Source organism: Atractosteus spatula, chromosome 1 (genome assembly GCF_055471065.1).
Source record: "Atractosteus spatula isolate fAtrSpa1 chromosome 1, fAtrSpa1.hap1, whole genome shotgun sequence".
In the NCBI taxonomy this organism is placed as follows: domain Eukaryota; kingdom Metazoa; phylum Chordata; class Actinopteri; order Semionotiformes; family Lepisosteidae; genus Atractosteus; species Atractosteus spatula.
The window spans coordinates 54217806-54240229 of record NC_142706.1 but is presented as its reverse complement, the minus strand read 5'-3'; the positions used below and the strand labels follow the sequence as shown (position 1 = coordinate 54240229).

Below are 22424 nucleotides of genomic sequence, written 5' to 3'. Positions count from 1 at the left end.
ACCTCATAGTCATGATGTTTTAGTTTTAATAAGCTGCTCTGATTTATTCATTATGGGCAGCAGTGGTTATCCTGTATACATTAAAGAATACATGGCTAACAAGGTGCTGTGAATGATTCCCAGTTGAAAGGGAGGGTGTATCTGCATCTTGCATTCATCTCACATCTGTTAGCAGTGCAGCTGAATATCTTTATCTCTGAACTGTGCATAGGCACCAAAGGTTATATTTAAAAACAATGGAATAACCATCACGAGGCAGACAGGTTCTCACTGTGCTAGCAAGCTTAGTGGTTGTTTGGTATGTGAAGGAGAAAGGGCCTTCTGTTTCAGGTTTTGGCGCTCGCGTGGGTGTTCGCAGCGGAGGCACTTTGCAGCGAGCTCTGCACTGAGAGAATCTGTGGCATAGAAATTGGACAAATTTTTCCAAATTGTTATTCATCAGCACAGGCCAGAGGGTTGAGTGAGGCGCCACCAGTGACGTGGCCAAGTCTGTCAGCAGACTTTCCGAGTATCTCGAAGGTATTCCATGGTTATCGCCTTCCAGCCTGATTTTTAAAAAGTCATACTGTTGCAGTGATATTCCACTCGCCAAGCATGTCTTCAACAAAATTACAGCACAGACAGGGAAGGGGCGGGTCAGGTTTTACTGTAATAAAAGTGAAAATTGCGCTCATGGATAAAGCCAGTCTGGTATGCTTTTTTGGAAATGAATCCACTTACAGTACATTGTGAGCCACTCCTAATTTGTTGCTGTGTGTGTTTTCCATTAGATGGGTTTCCAAGTTGTGTGTGATACTGTATATGCCGGTCTGCTTTTGTGTAATATGGAGCAGTGTTAAAAACAGGACTTCACAGTGAATGTACAAATGGCCCTCCGCAAACCATTCTTTTCTCTCCTTGCGGCTTTTCTCGGTGCTAATTTTTGTAAGACAGTCTCTACAGTTTTTCCACTACAGATAGCCCATTTTAAAATCAGCACCAATTCATTCTTCGAATTGTAAGATCTTAATGTTGCAGAGGAAATACTATTTATAGAATTATATCTGAGGTACATGATTTATATGGTTATTTAATTCTTGCTTTTTTTCCACTTCGCTGTTCTTGGCAGTGCTGAGTGTTTTATACCAATAATACCTCAGTCTTCAAGACAGCTGCCTTATTGGCAACGCTTTATTGTAATTGCTGTACCTTGGCTCAGCACTACTTTAAATCCTATTAAAAATTCATCTATTATTATGAAGCGGTCTTCACTCTTAGCTCACGAAAATGTTTGACTCTCGGGGATGCTTTCACTTTGCAGGGGTGCTGAATTGTCTTTTGGACATTTTTGCATTAGGGTTGAGTGTTAGATGAGCTCCTGTGTAGCCATTGGTCTGACTCCAGGGAAGGAGACTTGACATTCGGTTTAACGTGATCTTTTTGCTCTTTGAAAAGTCCTTGCCCAAGACCTGTCCTGATCTTTCTGCATTAAAACTTTTTTGTCTTTTAGGTTTTTACAGAACTTCTATCTTTTAAAATAGGCTTTAAAAGTCACTCTATCTTTTAAAATAGGCTTTAAAAGTCACATTGTCTCTGGAAGATCCAGAAACAATGTTTACTTCATTAATAATATTGCATGGCTCCCCATGTGCTAGAAAAGCTATCTTATGGTTCTCTCGTAATCTGTGCAGACATTTCTGGGGAAACTGATGTAGCAGAAGCACCTCCCATCAGCCTCACAGGAACATTTTGTTTTAATATCGCCAGAGAAAATTCCTTTTAAATGTCTTCTTTCTTTTGTTGTTAAGCACTAATAATAATCAGCAGAGCAATCCGAGTGTGTAGGAAGATAAACATAACCTTTGAATATTACCGTATCTTTTTTTTTCTTTCTCGCCGTGCCTGAAGTCTCTAGGATGAGAAGCTAACCTGTGTCTTTGTTTGGGAAGTGAGTTTTTGGGGGGGAAAAGAGGAAGAAGGTCACAGCTGAAAGCCTTGTCTGTGTTTTCCTGTAGCCCTACAGGGCTTGTTCCATACCCAGCCACACCCACCACGTTCGGGGACTTGAGGGCCGCCAACGGACAGGGGCAGCAGCGGCGCCGGATTACATCCATCCAGCCCCCCACCGGCCTGCAGGAATGGCTCAGGACGTTTCAGGTGAGCCAGCCAGCCGCCTGGAAAATCACTCAGTTCAGCTTGGGAAGAGGCTCCCAACATCCTGGAGCTAGCTTCTTTGCACCTCCATTCAGGCCTCTTCACCCACGTCAGGGGAGCTTTTGTTTTTGTTTTTTTTATTAATTCAGGATGTTTTGTAGGTGCATGTAGATTCAAACTGCACACCACAGCGTGTCTTTTTTCCCTCTTTGTGAGAACCCAAAGTTTATCAACACTTCACAGTCTAGATTTTCTATTTAATCAGTGTTCCCTTAGACTGGTGATAATTGTGGGTTTGTTACAAGCCCTTCCTAATTATTATGTTTATGCATGGAAGGAACTGCTCTGACGGTGGGTGTAAAATTAGGTGATTCGGGAATACAGTTTGTATCCAGGTTGATTTCCTATCATGCTTTGCAGGAGGAGTTGTAATGTCTGTCCACAAGAGTGTTATTGATTTCTGTTTCATAATCTGCTGAAGCCTCCGGTATTTCAGGAAGTACAGGTTGCTGCAGGATGTTTGTATATGGTGTGTCCTAAGTGCTTGCTAGTCTGGAAGAGTTAATGACAGCTCTGTGTAATCCACACCCATTGTAGTTTTGTTACCTTACTATTAGCAGGCCCAAAGGCTCTAGCTAGACACTAGTAGTAGCAGGTTTTGTCTTGTTTAACCAACATTAGTATTACCTGGGGTGTTTTGCTTCAGCTCAGAGCGTTTTAAGGTCCGTTTCCAGTTTTGCGTATTGGATTGATTTCTTAAACAGTTTGATATTTGCCACTTCTTTTTCATCAGTTTCATTCATTTGTAATATAAAGAGGGGTTGCCAATATTTATATTGAAAACTGTATTTGTCAGGGTTATTGTTAGAACACAAAAGGAACAAGGGGTGGAATTAATTCTTCAAGTCTTTTCATTTTTTTTTTCTTACAAAACAATTGGATTCAGGTGAAGACTGTCAGTCTCAGACAAGTGAAAGTGGAAGTCTATTGTGGATTGTGGTGTCTTTTATTGTCATGACCAGATCTGTTGTCGTCCATAACTTGTCAAAGTCATTTAAGGTTCAGTGAATGAGTTTCATCCTGGTGCTGTAGATCATTGCACATTGTTTTGTGAACAGGGGCTTTTATTGTGCACTTGCTTCAATTCTGTGCCATTCTTTAACAGGCAGCTCTTAAAGCAGTAGTTATGCCTATCCATGCTCACCCCTGGCCTCAAAGTAATAGTGTCTTCTCCTTGCATATCCTCTTTTAGGGAGAATGGATTGAATCCATTTCTTTAATGACAAAGCCCAGGAATCTATTTTAGCTGGCCATTAACAATTGCTGGGCATTGCTAGCTGAGGTAGAATTGTTTACATGTTTGCTTTTTGGCACTGGTTTCTCGCTAATGACATCAGCTTCCCGGAGCCATGCCTGCTGCCTGGTGTGTAAAAGGAGAAATGGCATTATTTGATGTCAATAAAGTAAAACATGAAGGCAACTGCATGACAAATTACAACATTGAAAACTGTTGTTTTTTTTATTTTTGGTCCACAGTGTGTTCTCGCCACATTCACAGCCTTTTTTTATTTATTATACAGCATAAAGAAATACCTTTGTGTATCATTGCCAAGTCATGGTGTAAGAGTAATAACTTCCACCTCTCTCCATTTTATCAGCCCATCCACAGGGAATGAGGCATCCTTTCAGAATTTAAGATTAATTTAAATCTTCTAGTCCAAGCCCATGCATCTCTCCTTCTAAGCATTGCATTGAACACTGAGATTTGAAGTAGGAGGGGAAGGTCCAAATCCCTAAAAGTAAAAAAAACACACAAGGGAAAAGATGAAAGCATTATTTTATTCTCTTTATTTAAATGCAAAGGTTGATCGCTATTCCAAGAAGATGGCTGTACATTCCAGGGGACTCTCTGGGGCTTTCTGATGAGAGTTTTAAAGACTCTTTATGTTCATGGGCAATTAACTTGAACGCAATCCAAAGTGCAGTATCTGAAAAATCTAGGCTGCATGTTTAGAGCTGCAGTTGCTTCGAACTCTTCTGCTGATTTTCTAGTCCGCTAAAGCTAAAGAACAGCACAGCAAATTGGAGGTGTTGTCTTACAAAATACATAACCTGTTTTGACTCACATTCTTAAAATTTTGGAATATAACGGAACAAACATTGGCTGTAAAAAGCTTTAGACTTAAGCCAAGGAGATTGGAAGCTGTGGATGCTTTGTAGATTGTAAAGAACTTCTAAGAAAGTCTTTCTGCCCACAAAATAGATAATTGGGTGACCCTTTCTGATCTTTATTAAAAGTTTGCTATCGTATGTCAGACAAGTGTTTTGCATGTCCCTTGTCACAAACACACTGAATGCATAAGCATGGCTAGACGTTAGTCTGCCGCCTCCTGCTGTGTTAAAGGCATTCCCTTCTTTGTCTCGCAGAGCTGGAGTGGACCAGAGAAGCTGCTCGCATTGGACGAGCTCATAGACAGCTGCGAGCCGACGCAGGTCAAGCACATGATGCAAGTGATCGAGCCGCAGTTCCAGCGAGATTTCATCTCCCTTCTGCCCAAAGAGGTGAGGGCTATGCTGTCATTGCTGCAGAAGTGTCTGCTGTTGGAAACCCTTAGCACATTTTCTTGTTTATTTTACCCCCTCCTCTTAGCTCTGCTTTGAGTGTCCTCATCAGAGATGAATGTACAGTTAGCCATTGCAAAACAGTATCAGTGCACCTTGAGTGGGGGAAAAAAGTGTGCTGTTGGGATGGAATAAAAAGTCCCAGTTAAACAAAATATTCATAGATTTGTTTTTGTTAAATAACTTTACATTTTGAATGTATTTGTGTATAAACTGAAGGCGGTTTGTACCTGACTTGTCTTTTGGGAGTGTTGAGATGTGCTTATCACACAGCTGTCTTCTGGGCTATTGATGTCTCTCTTCACCACAACATACAAGCACAATCTTTAAGAGGTGTTAAAATATGGATTGGTATTTCAGTAATAGCATGTATGCATTATTTTTGCATAGTTGATTTCTTTCTCTTGACTGTTATAACAGTGGTGTAGTTATTTAGCATAAAGATAAAAACATTTTACAAACACTTCTATGGTGACATTTTCCATATGACTGAATAGCTAATCCAGTTCTTTCTTTCATATATACTGTACCTGACAATGTTAATGCGACACGGAAGATATTATTAATAATCTAGCGCTTTAGGGCTCACGTGGGTATGCGCCCAACACCGCTGGGGGATCGAACCCGGGCCTCCGGCGTCACTTACCAGGGAACCAGCCAGTTGAGCTAAAGGGAGATCTGACGCAGCTACCCACCTGAACTACTGTTCCTGACTGCTATAATGTCCCTTCATCTTCACAGACATACACTGTTACCTAAGCAGTAAAGAGCCAATGAAAGGCTGATAGAATACTGCAGTATTAATAGTCTTCTATACAATGTCTGGACCTGTCTTCGTGTGTAGAAACTAACAGCTCCCATGTCTCCCTCTGTGTCTTTCAGCTGGCCCTCTACGTGCTCTCGTTCCTGGAACCCAAGGACCTGCTGCAGGCGGCGCAGACCTGCCGCTACTGGCGAATCCTGGCCGAGGACAACCTGCTGTGGAGGGAGAAGTGCAGGGAGGAAGGTGAGGGCTGCAAGCCAGATACACAGCCCTGTGCCATGAATGCCAAGAGAGGTTTAAGGGAATGAGGAAAGGATTTGCACTAATCAAACGCCAATTAACCGTGGGTTTACAACTGGTGCCTCTGCAGCTGTGATCAACGTGTAGGCGTTGATTTCTCAATAATGTTGGCTCATGATACTTTGAGAGCAAGCTCTTGTGCTGCCCAGTTTATTTTCCTCCATAATGCCATTTGTGAGTGACATTAAATAACCATCCAGTTATGGCTTTACTCCTAGAGTAAAGAGTAGAGTAGTATTTTTTAAATAGGCCATTTTTGTTCACCCTGTTTTTCGTAGTACATTAAAAAGAATTAAAAATAACTACTTCAGGTTCTGTGTTTTCTGTTGGGTTTTTTAAAGGTTTACAAACCTATATATAGACAAGAACGTTTTAGGTCAAAGTGTTAATGAGTGATAGCGCAGCATTAAGAAAGCAGTGATCCCTAAAAAACATTGTTCATTTTGCGTATACTGAAATGCAAACTTTGTATACAAATTAATGAAACTAGATAAAAGCAGGCTCAAAGCGTGTCAACAGGAAAATAAATGAAAACATAACAACGGATTTAAATGTGAAGACATATGGCTAATTTTGTTGTTTGCCAGACCATTTAAAAATGTATTTTGGTTCATAGGTATTGATGAACCCCTGCATGTCAAGAGGAGGAAAGTGATCAAACCGGGCTTCACACACAGTCCCTGGAAAAGCGCATACATCAGGCAGCACAGAATAGACACGAACTGGAGAAGAGGGGAACTGAAGTCACCCAAGGCATGCATCTTCCTTTCTAGCTGAAATCCCCTAATATGTTTTACGTGCAGGCGGATCCCTGGCAGCTTGGATTAGAGCATCACGCATCTTGGAGATAGAAAACCCCCTCAGAGTAAATTATCCCTTTCACCGTCAAGTTGATTGAAAGAGCCAAGCTGTTCCAGTGTTCACTGAATTCTGGATCCTGATCAATCAAGGACAGTGATTAAAATGTGCCTTCTAATTTGTGGGGTCCTGCTGTTCAGTTTTTTTTGTACCCACTTTTGAAGATGCCTAAACTTATGCTATGTCGCCTCTTGTTATTTTCTTTTCTTGATAAATGAACTGCGCAGGACCAGCAACTTAATTCTCTAAGCCTATTAGCTGGTTCGGGTTATTCAAAAAATGCCTGCAAGCTCTTATAGACTGTCAGTTGTGTAACAAGTCTCTATATTCTTAACACCATTTAGTCACACAGTGTTTAAAAATAGTTTGTCATTTAATGGATCACAGCTTTCATGATCAAATATTTTGGAAGCAAACGTCTATGACTATTAGGTTAATGTTTGCCAGCATAAGGTTGTTCCATAACATTTCTGTTTAGGATTGCAAATGTGTATGTAGGGGCCTTGTTTTAAAGTCGCTAATAGTTGACACCCGTTCTTATACCACTTTTTCTGTTCCTTCTCAGGTGCTTAAAGGTCATGATGATCATGTGATCACTTGCCTTCAGTTCTGTGGCAATCGAATTGTTAGTGGTTCAGATGACAACACGCTTAAGGTCTGGTCGGCAGTCACAGGAAAGGTGGGTTATTATAGGAGCTACAGATTTGTTTCCTTTTGTAAATCCCCTTTTCCCTGTCAAGGCAAAGGATTTACCACTATTTTTCTTAACATGTAACCACCAGATCGACTCTGAGATGCTCTGCTGTGAGTAGGGGAAAGCTACATGTATTTGCTCCATTCCTGCATTTCAGTCTGTTTTACCTTCTCAAATTTAACTCTTCTTGATTTAATTTCAGTATGAAAATAGCAATTGATGCTGCTAAATGAGCACACCTCCACAAAAAGAATAATATTTTGTCAGTTTAGTTTTGAAGAGTTGGTGGTGGACTTCACACCCAAGACTGTAAAATGTTCTGGCTGTAATTAATGTGTTTGATCTGTCAGTTCAGCGTGTTTGCAGGAATTTTGTATGTTGTTGCAGAGACGGTTATAACTTTTGGCCTATGCAAAAACGTGCACCTTGAGTAGCAAGTGAAGCTTTTGAAAATCCCTTCATCTATTATCATAAAGAAAAGACGATTTGGAGACACCATTTAAACTAGACAGCTTGTGTTTTGGTGGTGATGGGAAACCCACACAGGAGGCACCCTAAGCCTTCCAAGCAGTGGAGCTGACCCCAGGGCCAAGAGTTGTGAGGCAGCAGAGCTCACTGCTATACCACTGTTGTGCCAGAGTTAAAAAAATCTTTCAATTTAATTTTCTTTTTAATTTTGTCTTAATTGTGACTATAATGATACATTGTGTGGTTTTCAGAAATTAATGGCTTTATATAAACGTTGTAATAATTCAGCAAATCATTACCTTCATCTTGGCATCCCGTCCTATATTTTCTAAGCTTTTTAAGGATTAGTGTCTTGAGCTAATTCTGTGACAAGAGCCTTGTGTGTATGTTTTATGGCAGCTCTTAAAAGTGGCTTTTGATCCCTGGTTTTTGAATGAGATTGCAGATTCTGTTGTAAATCAATACTGTTTCTCTAAGAATCCTGTAAGTCCATTTACCCGTAGTCTCTAATGAAAGTTGACGTTGCTGAGTTTTTCTACACCAAAGAAATGCAGGAACTCTCAAATCTGTCTTGCAAGATGTTAACACATGAGTTTGTATACCTATTTATTCAATTACTGTCCCTTCCTCTTGCCATGGTATTTGTGTTGATGAGGCTTTATAAGCATAAATAGGCACCATTGAGTCCTCGGTAGAGCGTTTCCAAAGAAAGTAACAAAGGGGAAGATATTTTTTCCTCACTAATACATACTGTAAATGTAAATAATACAGAAATTTGTGCAGAGGAAATGCATGCAATGTTGTCAGTGTTGTAAACACTAGAGAGGTTAAAAGTCGAGCAGTTTTTCTCTTTACTGTTTTGTGACAAATTTCGGATGTGACATAATGCTCCAAGAGGTCCCTGCATTCTCTTCCATGGACTCTTTAACAGTTCTTTTTTCAAATCAAACACCTTGAATAATCACAACCTACATTCTAGCGTTTGCACTTCTGAAACTGTAGCATCCAGCAAACATAGCATATGCAGCTGGTCCTAGCCCTCAACTTGTGAGCAATGTTAACAGTGTTCCTTGAGTGCTAAAAGCAATTTTGTGAAGAAAGTCAAAAAGAAAAATGTTAGTTTATTGCATATCGTCATGACCTGTTTGTTCTGAACACCATTCGTGAAGAACAGAAACAGGCCAGTAAAGTGTAGGAAAGCTCCCAGCTTTATAACGACCTAATTTTTTCCACTGAATGCAGGTAGCTGCATGCTTGTCCCATTAATCATCCTTCCATCACTAGTGACATTCTGTGTGCTTCTGGGTGGATTTCCGGTTGGGCTGTTGTTAAACAACAATGGACAAGTGGTAGTCAAGAACCTGTTTCTGTGGCCTCTGTAGTAACATGCTTTAAATCTCTAAAGCTTTTCGAGCTTTACTGAGAGGTAAAGCTCTCAGTTAGCAATGTGATTGGCCTGACCAAAGGTAATATATTGCAGAAGTTTCCGGTGCGTTGGTATCAATGACTTGCTAAATGCTCTTGACAAAAACCATGGGGGTTTTACTGAAAATAAGATATTTTACCAGGAATTTCTTTTTTTGTGTGCCTTTGTTTAAATATGGACTTTGTTGAACATCTCCCTGCATGGCAAATGGTGCTTCCCATCATAGACGTTTTTCCACTGTGTGACCCCCATGTGCCCCCCAGGTTTTATGTTTATCCAACAAAGATTATCGAAAAAAAATATGCAGCCTAACTTTGAGCAACCATGTTAATTGGGACTGACAGCTGTGTGGTTTTGAAAATGTGGCTAATTGGTAACGTCCAGACACGATCTGTTCATGTGTGTTGTTTTAAATTGAAATAAATTTTGACAAATTGATTGCAGATGGATGCGCTCTGTAATATAATCACTCTGCTGGTTTAGATTTTGCTTAGAAATTGTTTTTGGTTTTAAGTGATGTGTTGTGTAAATAAGTGCTTCAAATTGTTTTGCTGTTCTCTATTTTTAAGAAGTTGTTTTATGTTGAGATTTTTTTTATTTACAAAAAAGCAACATACTACGTTACTCTTATTAAATGTTTTCACTTTTATTATGGCTTACCCTACAAGCACATTGGAATCGTAGAACTACTGGTTGCTATATGTATATAACAGAGATCCCACCTTCTGTCCTCAACAGTCCAGACCCCATCAGGTTTTTTTGTTTCTTTAAATCATTGAACGGTCGGCTCATTTTTTGACAGAAGCTGAAACCTGCCTGATTCTGGACCCCAGGGTCTATAGTTTAGAGCCCCTGTGATCATGACAGAGAGCCACTCTAGAACCTGTAGTTATCTGGCACGTGGTTGTTTGGGGATGTTCTCTGCATACATCTGTATCTGTACAGATGTCTATAATGACAGAAACAGTCTGAATTGTATGTTTTGCCAGTGCATAGGACTGTTATTGTAATTTTAACTACAGTAAACTTTTAACTAGTTCACTTACTGTAGTTTGAACAACTTTTCAGGGTGTTCAACCTAGGGGCACACAATGGGAGCACAAAAAAATTTCACCCTTAAAACCCATAGCTTTTTGGGTTAATCTGAGATTGCAGGTGATAGTCATAATTTAGACATGCAGTGCATTTGTCCTTGTAGTATAGGCTAGAAATTATAATTTCTTCATGTGTTCATATTAGCATGGTGTTCAGTTGGAGAGACTGACACAAGTGAGGCGGTTTGTTTTATGCAGTAAATAGGATTCTTTTTTTAAATGCAGCTTCTTTGTCTTTTCAGAATATTACTTATATGATTGTTCAGACTTGAACTTTTGAGCAAGCAGCAGACAACCTACAGATTTACTTTTGTAGGCGATGTTTTGTTGTGGCCCGTGTTTATAGCTTCTCTGTTGAAGTGACTCACTCTCCATGAGACCTGTTATAGATGGGATTTTTATTAGTATTCCTCACTTTAAGCAGCCCAAGTAGATTAAAATGTTTTTATTTGCATATTTAAAGACCCATCTGATACGTGGACATCCTTCCAGTGCCTAATGAATAAAAAACATCCTCTACGTAATGAAGAAATGACAAAAAAGATTTATTCTGAAACTCACTGTTCTACTTTGAATTGGGATGCAATTTTGTTGATGTGAGTGTTTAAGAAGATTATAGGACTCGGCTTATGTATAATCATTCTGCGATATAAAAGAATGCCATCCTAATTCTGGGAATTAAGACCAGGGTGGGGGATGGTTTCTGTGAAGATGCCTTTAATTTTCTTTTTGCTATATATAGATTGAGCCCTGAGTTGGGATTTTGGTCTGTTCTTTCTTCCATCATGATGTTCTGTGTTTTGTTTCCCTCAAGAGGTTATGTTCCTTTATCATTAAAAGAATCCTCAAAAAAATTTGAAACCACTACACTAGTTTCAGTGTTTAGTCACCTGTGTTTGTCTGGACATGTCCCAGAGTTTCTGTGACGAAAGGCAGTATTTGGAATTGGATTGGCAATATACAGAGAGCAGCCACACCCTGACCCTCTTTCACATTCTCTGTGGGGGGAAGAGGGCGGAAAAGATAAGACAGAACCTCAAAGGAAAGCCTCTGGTTTTCAAAGGAATGTTCATGGAAAATGGATGATAGATGAATTAATGTAAAGCCAGTAGTTCTAATTATTAGCATGTTTAAATCACAAAATTAGTAGTCCATATGGTACACGTCCAAATCTCAACATTTGGCAGTTTTAACAGTATTACATAAAAATAAGATTGTAATGGCAAGGTTTATTTGTACTGTAGCTTGCAAATCTTTAAGATCTTTGATAGTGTTTAACTGCAAGTACATTGTTTGAAGGGTTAAACCATTTTGTTCCCAATTTCCTGTCAGACAATCTGTTTTTTTGGATCTTCTGATGATTAGTTGAAACTAAAGCCTTTTAAGCAAGGGATACTAGTGAATTGTGTATTTATCAAAAATATTATGAAAATGTTTATGGGGGAAAGCAGAAACTGTAATGCTACACGTTAATATCCAATTTAGAGATTGTCAGTTTGGCAAGATTGAACCATTACTCAGGTATGAAATATGACTGAATTTAAAGACCACTCCCTAGAATTGAGCCATTTCCTTTGCTGTACAGACCTGCATTTAACATTTATTTTTCTTTTCATTGTAATGGAAAACACTGGTCAAATACTGCTCTTTAAACCTGAAACTGGAGTGTGTCGTAACAGTAAACTCCCCTTAATATACATACAGTACACCCTTTACCAGGTAACTATAGCTTAGACATAATCTCTTAAAGTGGTTACTGATTCAGCAGCAGTCTTGTAATGACTGTTTTTTCCTGCTACCATTTAAAATAAACTTGGCAGCAACTGGTGCTTTTAAAACGCAGGCTTCAGCAAAAGTGGTTAAAGCATTCTTCATAACTAAACATCGAATGTTTTTCTGGACCAGGACCAGTGATAAAAACCTATTGAGGAGGCTGTGGTCTGGGCAGTGTTCACAGTGATGAAATTGAAGTAGGTTCATGTAATTGTATTCTGCCTTCATAGGAAATAATGGAGCCATTATTTTCTGTGGAACCGGCAGCCTTTACTTACATTTACTGCAGTATTACATCTTCTGTCAAGAGCAATGTTACTAGCGACACACTGAGGTGACCATAAGAGGGGTTCTTTTTTTAAGCAAAGGCATCACATTGTGAAATGAGAAGGGAGGAGAGAGTACTAAATTTAATTTAAAAATAGAAACAAATACAAGATTTATAACAAGTGCCACTAAACCTCTTAAGCAAACTAGAAGACAGACTTTAGAAACCCAACTTTGGATGGCTGCAATGTTGCTGTAGCTGACATGTATAGAAGTAGAGGAATGAAGAAATACACTACCTGTTTAATTAAAATCTTTAATAGTGAATGCAATTGACATTCTTCAGAAATCGTTACCGGTATCACTGTTCACTGTTTGTATCCGAGTACGTTTAAATAATTTGCATTTAATGAAGGGGGAATGTGGGATTTGTCCACACCCTTCATCCTTCAAAACAGAAATCCCTGCCAGGAGTTCAGCTTTTGTATCTGTTCCAACACCAGATAAACAGACACCTAAGCCCCTCTGTTTGCAAGGTGTATCTGCGATCTTTTCCAAGGCAGTATGTAAATAAGCTTTAATCAGTAGTATACAGGAGAATACTCAGGGAAGGCAATTCTGGAAGGCACTACCTGTGGATTGATGTGATCAGTGCAGTTAGCGAGATGAGATGATTAATAGCAGTGTGAGGGACGAAGATTGTTTGCTACAGAATAAGCTCTAATCTCCCAGGCTGCTGAAGAGGCTGTACTTTGCTGTTAGTCTCACTTGCCTGAAGCAGGTTGTCGTGCCATTAGCACACTGTACTAACGATAACGGAGCGTTTTTAATGATTGAGCGAAATCCGCTGGAGGAAGGAGTGAGGAGGATCTTTCAGCAGCTCATGGGTTTCCACGTTCAGCTCGTGCGCCTAGGCGAGGCAGGATCTCCACGCTCCTGGTACTGGTCTCAGAGGAGTCCTCCCTTTTCAAGTGAGCCAAGGAACAGGTTTAACATACTGTATAGGGAGAGAGTCAAGACGAGGCCAGACAAAATAGTAATTTTCTGGATAGTTAAAGAACCAAAAGTCATTTGATTTTAGTTTAAAATGTTGACGAAAGAAAGACTTGTATTAATAGAGAGATACAAGCAGTGTCCATTACTGAAGCCTTGGTTCATATTTTTCTCTTTTTATGAGGCTTTGTGTTGTTCTATGCTTGTTTTTCTTTAGTTGTGAGATCATAAATTTTACCCTCTATAAAAATCACTGGTGAATTATCTGGCAACATAGTTCATTCATGGGTGTCACAAAATATGTAATGTTCACGAAGATTAAAAAATGAAAAAGTAATTGGTGATCACCAAAATGCACTACAGCTGAAATTCTGCATCACGAACGAAATCCATGTTTATAAAGCAAGTGATATTTATATATTGGCAAATAAACACTAAGGATTTGTAGTGTTACGTTTTTATTAATGTTTTTAGTTTTCAAGTTTTAACATTCTCCCCCTTAATGTTTAAATTCTTTAGAAAGACCTCTTTCTTTACAGTGCTGTTTAAAAACTGAATGCACACTACAATTCTTCTTTTTCCTCTTTTTTTTTCCCCCAGTGTTTAAGAACGTTAGTCGGGCATACGGGTGGTGTCTGGTCATCTCAAATGAGGGACAACATTATCATTAGTGGTTCAACAGACCGGACTCTCAAAGTATGGAATGCAGAGACCGGGGAATGTATTCACACGCTGTATGGCCATACGTCTACTGTCCGCTGCATGCACCTTCATGAAAAAAGGTACACCCTTCAGTTATATATTCCTCCCTATTATTGTGTTATTTAATGGGTAAAGATTTTTTTTAAATGTTTATGTTAAGAGGGGCAATGTTAATAGCTAAAAAACTCTTCTAGTATTATAGAACAAAATTCTTTCCCGGAATGTTTTCTTAGCTCAATAGAGAATGCATTCTGCTCTGGAATACCAGTCTAAAGAAAAGCTATTGTTCATGTGCATACAGCAGCAGTGCTGCTTCTGCCCCCAGACATTTCACTTTTGTTCTAATATTTAATGACACAGAAAGAGGACAAGGAGGCGAACACATCCTCGCTCCATAACAATGTAATATCCATTCTTGTTTTGCTGGAAGGCATTCTGCAAATTAAGAGAGGACTTCATTATACATATAGTATTTAAACATTTAGCCAGAAGGCAGGTGGGAGAGTATCATTTGTAAAAAGGTTATCCAGTATGTTCAGGTAAGAGAGCAGCTAACACTAATTACTCTTGATGGAAAATGGAAAGCAGTAAATGTTTTTTTTTTATACTTTGATTAATTTCTTTTTTGCAAATAAACACCTTTTGTTAATGAAGCTGCACTGATTCTATTGTGGGATGCCTGGGCTCTAAGCAGCAGTCCCTGACCGCGTCTCTGTCTGGGCAGGGTGGTGAGCGGCTCTCGGGACGCCACGCTGCGCGTGTGGGACATTGAGACAGGCCAGTGTTTACACGTCCTCATGGGCCACGTGGCGGCAGTGCGCTGTGTTCAGTACGATGGCAGGAGAGTGGTGAGCGGAGCCTACGATTTCATGGTGAAAGTGTGGGACCCCGAGACGGAAACCTGCCTGCACACACTTCAGGGACACACCAACAGGGTCTACTCTTTACAGGTAGGCAGCGCAGATTGTCTCCCTCTGTCCTCCCGGCTGAATACACCTATACAGTACACCCCTATACATACCTATACAGTACACCTGTATACACCTATACCCCTGTACAGTGTACCCCTATACGGTGTACCCCTATATGGTATGCCTCTATACCCCATATAGTATACACCTATACACCCTAGAGCGGCACTCCCCGGCCAGGATTTTACATGAAGCAGAAGCACTTCACTGATCCCCTTCTCTGCCTACACACAGTAACATTGACCGGAACTGCTAGAGCTTCTTAAACATGAAGTACAAATTTCTGATCTGCCATTGAGCTGCAGTGAATGTAGCTAAACAGTGTATCTGCTAACAAATCAAGACTTTTTAACAAAATTGGCATTATTTCTATAGTAAGAAGATTCGTTTTTGAATTAGGCCCCTGCTGTTGTTAAAATCTACATTTCCATTTTAAAACATTTGTAATGCTTCTAATGCCGCAGACATGCTCTGTCTTGCAAACCCATCAATGTTTTTGCACTTCTAACTGCCAATGTTCGTGACTCTGCAGGAGGAAGCAAGAATAATAACAATTTGATCTATAAATGGTAAAGATCTGTACATCTTCAAAATGTCTGAATAGAGATAAACTCCCAGAATAACAGCCTACTTTTCTCATGCAGATTCACAGTCATATTTTGTAAAACCAACTGAAGAAACCTCTCCTAGCAGAACTAGCATCATTATTGGAGTAAAGTCTTGATTCCTTTTTTACTGTAATACAAAGGTGATAAACTATTGCAATAGTGCAGTATAGTACACAAACCAGCATAAAAACAGAAAAGTGTCTTTTATGGGCTGTAAGCAGTAGGTTTTCTTTCAGGGTATCCTGGAGGTATATCTCAGTACTATTCTAACTTAAGTACAAAATATTTCTTTTAAAATGTAATAAATCATTGGCACAGAGACATTTGCAGAGCTGTTAAGCGTTTTTGTTTGTTTCTATACTCTTGTATCCCTTTCAGTTTGATGGTATCCATGTAGTCAGTGGTTCTCTCGACACCTCAATTCGTGTTTGGGATGTGGAGACAGGGAACTGCATCCATACGTTAACGGGACATCAGTCATTAACGAGTGGGATGGAACTCAAAGACAACATACTGGTCTCCGGCAATGCTGACTCGACTGTCAAAATCTGGGACATCAAAACAGGACAGTGTTTGCAGACATTGCAAGGTGAGCTTTACAGGTTTACTGCACTTCACTAAGCATCCGCTGTGAGCTTCCTATGTAAGATAAAAACGTTACTACACAGTACCACACCAAAGGAATGCTTTTTATAGTATTTTTCATTGACTGCATGCATGTTTTACAGAAATAAAATGTCAAAGCAAAACAAAATTTATTTTAAAACATGTTGCTTTTTCTGAATGAAATCATAGCTTTGTAGTTTCACTGTTCAAAACCTCATTTGGAAACAAAAAAATGCTAGAATTTTTTATATATATGCTTTTAGATGCTTTATATGGTAGGTAAGGATTTTTACTGAGAATGAATGTTTATATCCTGGACTTTAGAAAATAAAACTAATACAGTGTTCCCCATATTATTTTACTATTGTTTTTATTTAGAGAAATTATCATTTTTGCAAAGCCACATGACCTACAGTACTTGCACTGAGCAGGTGTAATTATTTATTCAGCACTGTTCTTTTCTGTAATGAAATGGGTGTGGAATTGTCTTGAAAGTCTATTAATTACATCCCCTGCATTGCACTGTTGGCATTACCTTGAGCAGTAGGTGCTTCTGTTTGTTCACTAATTGAAAGAAAGTATTTTATAATGTTTGCAGTTACAGAGGTAATAATGACTGCAAAAGCCAAAAAGTTATTTTCCCAAGACCATGAATTGAAACAGTTTTTAATGCCCTGAGACAGGACAGCTTTTGTTGGTATGCTTTGAACAGCAATGGAAGAAATAAGGAACTTGAAGTAAAGGAGGCAAGCTACCATAAGAATACCAGTGGTTTTGAGAATATCTGAAAAGCTGAAGAATACATTTAAAACCTCCTTCCAAGTTTTAATGGGACTAATACTGTTCATGTGCTGCTCTAACAGCATGATGGAAATACAAAAATGATCATTTGCAAGAGAATGCATCACATTAAATACAGCGATAATGGAATGGCTGAAACCTGGAGGGACTAATATTATGCAAAAGGGTGCTAATATCTGAAAGCAGTTACACTGTGCACATTTCAGGGATGTAAACAATAAACATGACTAACATTAAGGCTTTTTTTAATGGGCTCATACTATTAATACTGCACTTTGTCATCTGTGGAGCAAAGATGTGTCTCAGTGCACATTTCGGAGAGCAGGTCTGTGGAACAGGATTGTAAGTGGGTGAAGGGGGTAAGGAGACTCCCCCGAGGTCAGCTAACTAATTGGGTCAGTAGGCAATCACAGCTGTTCATTAACAGAAATCAAGGAAACATGGTGACAGACACTCGGGTGCGTTATAAATGGGGAAATGGAAGAAGAACTGACTAGAGCTAGTCATGCTAGTCATACTGAGAACAAACAAAAGGCCAGAGATGCCTGCTATGAGATTGGGGGACTACAGCTGAGAACGTTAAGCAGTCCTCTTCATTTGAATTAAAAATGATGAAAATAAACAGCAGAGGAGCACAGTGGGTTAGAAGAGTATTTAAATAACATCATCTTCAAATGCAGAAATATACAATGCTTAAATGTTTAATCCACAATAAGTGATTTTTCACTTTGAAGTGGAAATTGTGCTTTGTTTTGGATTAACTTGCTTACATGTATGCAAAGTAGTTTTGTGTCTCTGTGAAGCGAGTGTTTAAAGCATAATGAATAGCGTAGTGTGCTAATTAATAAAAAAGAAATGGTCTTTAGAAAGACCACTTGAAGAATAACAAAGACCTAACCTGCGTGTCACTTCAGTGGTAGTGCCTGCGATTTCATGCTGAGGAACATTGCTCGACCTGTTTAAAAGGTTATTAATTTGCAAGTCTTCTGTCATGTTGAAGACTTAATTATACTTAAAGAACTGCCTTTCTGGCATATTTAATTTGAAAACTATTTAAAACCATGTCTGTTCTCTTCTTTGTGAGCAAAAAGCCATACGTCATTTGTTTGGCCCCTGCTTTTAGTGTCCTTGGTTTAAGATCCATTAGCTCATTTTTCTAAATAGTCGTCATTTAAGGAATGTGAAATCTTAATGAAGCATTACTTCTTGCATAGTGCAGTATTCCAGCCTCAATACGTTTAGATAAGAGGTAATGGAAAAAATGCAGCATAGAACATATTCTTGCCTTGTAAATATCTATGTATATTTAGGTAAGAATACCAGTGTTCACTTTTTATACATTTTATTTCAAATTCTAAAACAGTTTTGATGTGGTACTTTCTGGTAAGGCTGTTTAATATCATCAAAGTGTGTCCTGTATACCCTTTTTTCCCCACTGAAAACCATTTGATATTGTCAAAATTATTTTTTAAGAAGCCTTTTTTTTAGAAGCTTAGGCTTGAATTCCTATGGGTATGCAAAGTGAAGAAATAAAGGGTGGCCATGTGAAATGTAACCTGGGACAGCCCATGAGCGAGGCTTTGGAGAGCACAGCCAGCTCTGGGCAGCCACTCCACTCACAGGAGGAGCATGAGGCTGCCAGGCACTGAACGGTCTTACTGACAGCATTGTCATGCATGTTCTGGGACCAAGTGCTGCTTCTATCACAGAAGATTAGTCACAGGTGAAATACCTTGCATGATAACCATGCAATGACAAACCTGTTCAACCCACTGAGTTTAATCCATTTTGCATTCCCTCAAGCTGTAATGATTTTGAATACAGCTAGGGCAAGAAGGGGTCAATTTGTTGGAGAATAGTTTAAATGGGAGAAAGAAAAAAAAGGTTCTGTATCAAATAAAATGAATGAAGAGCTTTACATCTTCTCTTCACGGCCGCCTCATACATTTCATTGCCTTTCAAATGTATTGCCAACGTGGTTTTGATCATTTTTCCCCTCTCTCTCTTCCCAGGTCCTCATAAACACCAGAGCGCCGTGACTTGCCTACAGTTTAACAAGAACTTTGTAATAACCAGCTCAGACGATGGGACTGTGAAACTGTGGGACCTGAAGACGGGCGAATTCATCCGCAACCTGGTGACACTGGAGAGCGGAGGCAGCGGCGGTGTTGTGTGGCGGATCCGGGCCTCCAACACCAAGCTGGTGTGTGCCGTGGGCAGCCGGAACGGCACAGAGGAGACCAAGCTGCTGGTTCTGGACTTCGACGTGGATATGAAATGAAGGAGGAAGAGCAAGACAAGGTTTCAACGCGTCTGAACATGTTACGTCAAAACACTTCACCCCTCCCTCCACCATCACCGCCACTCCAGTTCTGACCTTAGACACCCCCACCCTTGAGCTGCTGGTGGAAACCAAGCCTGGTTCGGGGCAGTGAGAAGCACCGGTGTAGACTGCTGGGAAGGGGAGAAGAACGCTAACTGACAGAAGGCAAACATGCTATCTAAGCGCATGAGTGACCTCCCTTTTCGGCTCGGGGCAGCTCGGCACAGACAGACTTGGTCACTCAAGCCTGATGCAACCGTTAACATGTATAAATATATATGTATAGTTTCTTTTTTTTCCACATAAACAGCCAACCGATTTATGGAGTCACCGCTGTGTACATAAGTCAAAAGGAAAGAGAAGTTGTCTTGTAAGAAATGTTAAATAGTGTAAAGAAAAAGCATAAAATCTAAAAAAAAGAGCTTCTTATCGGGGGAAAAAGTTTAAGCCAAGAACTGATCGACTTTCAAACCAGGAGGCACTTGCCTCAGTTCTGTACCATTTCTGTTGCTGTTGTTTTTCCGTCTGTTGTTTCCTGGTTTGAATACTACAAAAAAAGCAAACGTACTGTGAATTTTAGTTATTTTGTACATGTGATCAATTCAACAAGACTTTTGCCTAATGTTGCCAACAACAATCAGTCACAGTATTAACCTCCGTTTCTCTCTCTTTTGCTCTCTTTGTCTCTCCACTTTTTGTTGTGTTCTTTTTTAAAGCTGAATCTGGGTTTATTGCTCTGGAAAGGCAAGCTGTCCTGAGTTTTCAAGAAGTCCGGCTGGTTTAGTTCCTCAATGCTGGTGCTATGTGGGGGGAGGGGTCTCTGTGAGCTAATGGGAATAGCGTCCCATCCCTGTACTGTATTCCCAGTGGCCAAACTATATTTATGCTGCTAAAAGAAAAGAAAGGTGGAACTTTTATTGCTGCGACGTTTTAGTCCCAGACTAAATTCCAAATTTACTCTAGTTTGGACTTTTTAAAAGAGAAACATGAAAAACAACCTAATTTTTTTTTGCCACTGAAACTTGAGCCAAATGTGCCTCTGAGAGGCTGAGTGTAGGAAAGTGTTGGACAGACAAAGACGGGTTTGCCTGCGAGGAAGAAACAAAAATGGTTGAGCAGATTTTTCGTGTGCGTGTGTTTCTGGGCAAATTGTAAACACATTCCTTAGGACAAAGCTCTTTTCAGCCTGTTCTGTGGGGAACGTATATGTTTTGAGGACTGTGGTGAAATGGAATGAACATATAGAATATACACATTTGAATATATATGTATATATGTGTGTATATATACATATATTACAAATTATAAACTGACAAAAAATAGGAAGACGAAAATTGCATATAAGTGCGAGTCAGTCTTAGTGTTGAGACTTTAACATTAGTTTTTTGCCGTGAACTGACTTGGCTAAACAGTTGCAGTTTGTGAATGGAAAAGCACCACAGGCAAAAATAAGTAAAGTAGCCAAATGATTTGCCTCATTCTCCAAGAGCCACACAACTCAAGCTGAACTGTGAAAGTGGTATAACACTGTATATTAAACAATCTTGTTCTTTCTCTTCTCTCTCTTATTTTTTCCTGTTAATTTATAGTCTGGTTTGAGAAATCAGATGTTGCAGGTGTTTTTATTTTTCAGTTCATGTAACTGCCTGACGTAACAGACTGAAAAACCTTAAAGGGATTGTGTCTATCGTTTGATTCACTTAGAATTTTTATTTTCTTATAACTTAAGTGCAATAAAATGTGGGTTTTTTTCATTTCAAGCATTTCTGTTGTCCTTGCGTTTGTCAGAGTGGGTCTAGCTGCAAAATGTTGCAGTAAAACATCTGCACGAGTCCTTAGCGATTTGTAGCAAGCTTGTCTTCTTCAGTATCTTAACCCTGACTTGCACATTGTCCTAACTATTCTGAAATAGAGGTCTTCTCTGTTTATGTATTGCTGCTGTACTATCCTAGTCTCTAGGGTACACCTCGAAACACTTCTTCACTCAGTTTGTTTTGGGTGTGTATATTGGCCCTTGGATGGCTCAATGAGCAAGGTGTAGCGGGGCTAGATTGGGTGCGTTACACTGGAGACCCGGGTTCGCGCCCAGGTGTTGCAGGATGAATCGGCAGGTGGAGTGGCAGAGGGCACGAGACCGCGCGGAACCGCGATGGTCACAAAAGCAGGCTGGGTCGTGTGATGACCAGTTCATGCCTTGGCCATGTCACTAGCCAACAGGGACCAGGATTCTCCAGGTGGTGGTGCCCCCTGAGGGTAGGATGGGAATAGTTGGCTCTCCCTGAATTCAGATAACAAGTGACCCCATTCAGGTTCCAGGGCACTTGCAGTTACACCATGGTGTGGTGCAGTCAGCGAATTTGCGTTGGACTTTTCATTCAGTCTGCTGAACGTCCTGCAGGGCGTTGCACACCCTGTGAAATTTCACTCGCATTATGAAAGACGACCGGCTTTCAGGTGGGTCAGAGGAATCACCCTACACTTCCCTACTCCTCATTCTCCTTCATGTGCAGTTGTGTGTACAGTCTGTGTCCACAGTATGTCCTATTTTTAGCAACAGTAGCTAGACAAGACAAATGTATAGACAATTAAAAGCTTCCACCCTTCATTTGCAGCGTTGTGACTTCTAAAAGGTTATTTATGGTAGTATTGTGATAGGAAATATAAATAAATGTGAAACATTAATTTCTTAACATACAGTGGCTATCAAAAGTATTCACCCGCCATGGACTTCTTATGTTTTGTGTTACAATATGGAATCAATGTATTAACTGGGAGTTTTTGCCATTGACTGATAGAAAACACTCTATAATGTCAAAGTCAAAACAAAATTCTACAGATCCTCATAAATTAATAACAAATATAAAACAGAAAATAACTGATTGCATAAGTATTCACCCCCTGAGTCAAAATTTGGTGGAGGCAAGTTTTGCAGAAATTACGGATCATGATAGGGTTCTACCAGCTTTTCACATTTGGACACTGAAATTTTTGCCCATTCTTTGCAAACGTGCTCAGTTGCTGT

At 39.7% G+C, this 22424-nt stretch overlaps 1 protein-coding gene across 5 annotated transcripts in view; it reads left to right on the top strand.

The window, feature by feature from the left end:
• fbxw7 (F-box and WD repeat domain containing 7) overlaps positions 1-21162 on the top strand; it is a 211830-nt gene extending 190668 nt beyond the window's left edge. For all 5 annotated transcript variants that reach the window (XM_088910951.1, XM_088910958.1, XM_088910966.1 and 2 more), the window contains 9 exons: positions 1995-2136; positions 4561-4695; positions 5638-5761; positions 6435-6571; positions 7242-7355; positions 13992-14173; positions 14818-15043; positions 16051-16261; positions 19092-21162. In XM_088910951.1, coding sequence (XP_088767077.1) covers positions 1995-2136; positions 4561-4695; positions 5638-5761; positions 6435-6571; positions 7242-7355; positions 13992-14173; positions 14818-15043; positions 16051-16261; positions 19092-19360 — 1540 coding nt within the window. In that variant the 3' untranslated portion in view covers positions 19361-21162. The remainder of the gene's footprint in view (positions 1-1994; positions 2137-4560; positions 4696-5637; positions 5762-6434; positions 6572-7241; positions 7356-13991; positions 14174-14817; positions 15044-16050; positions 16262-19091) is intronic.
• Positions 21163-22424: the final 1262 nt, after the last annotated feature.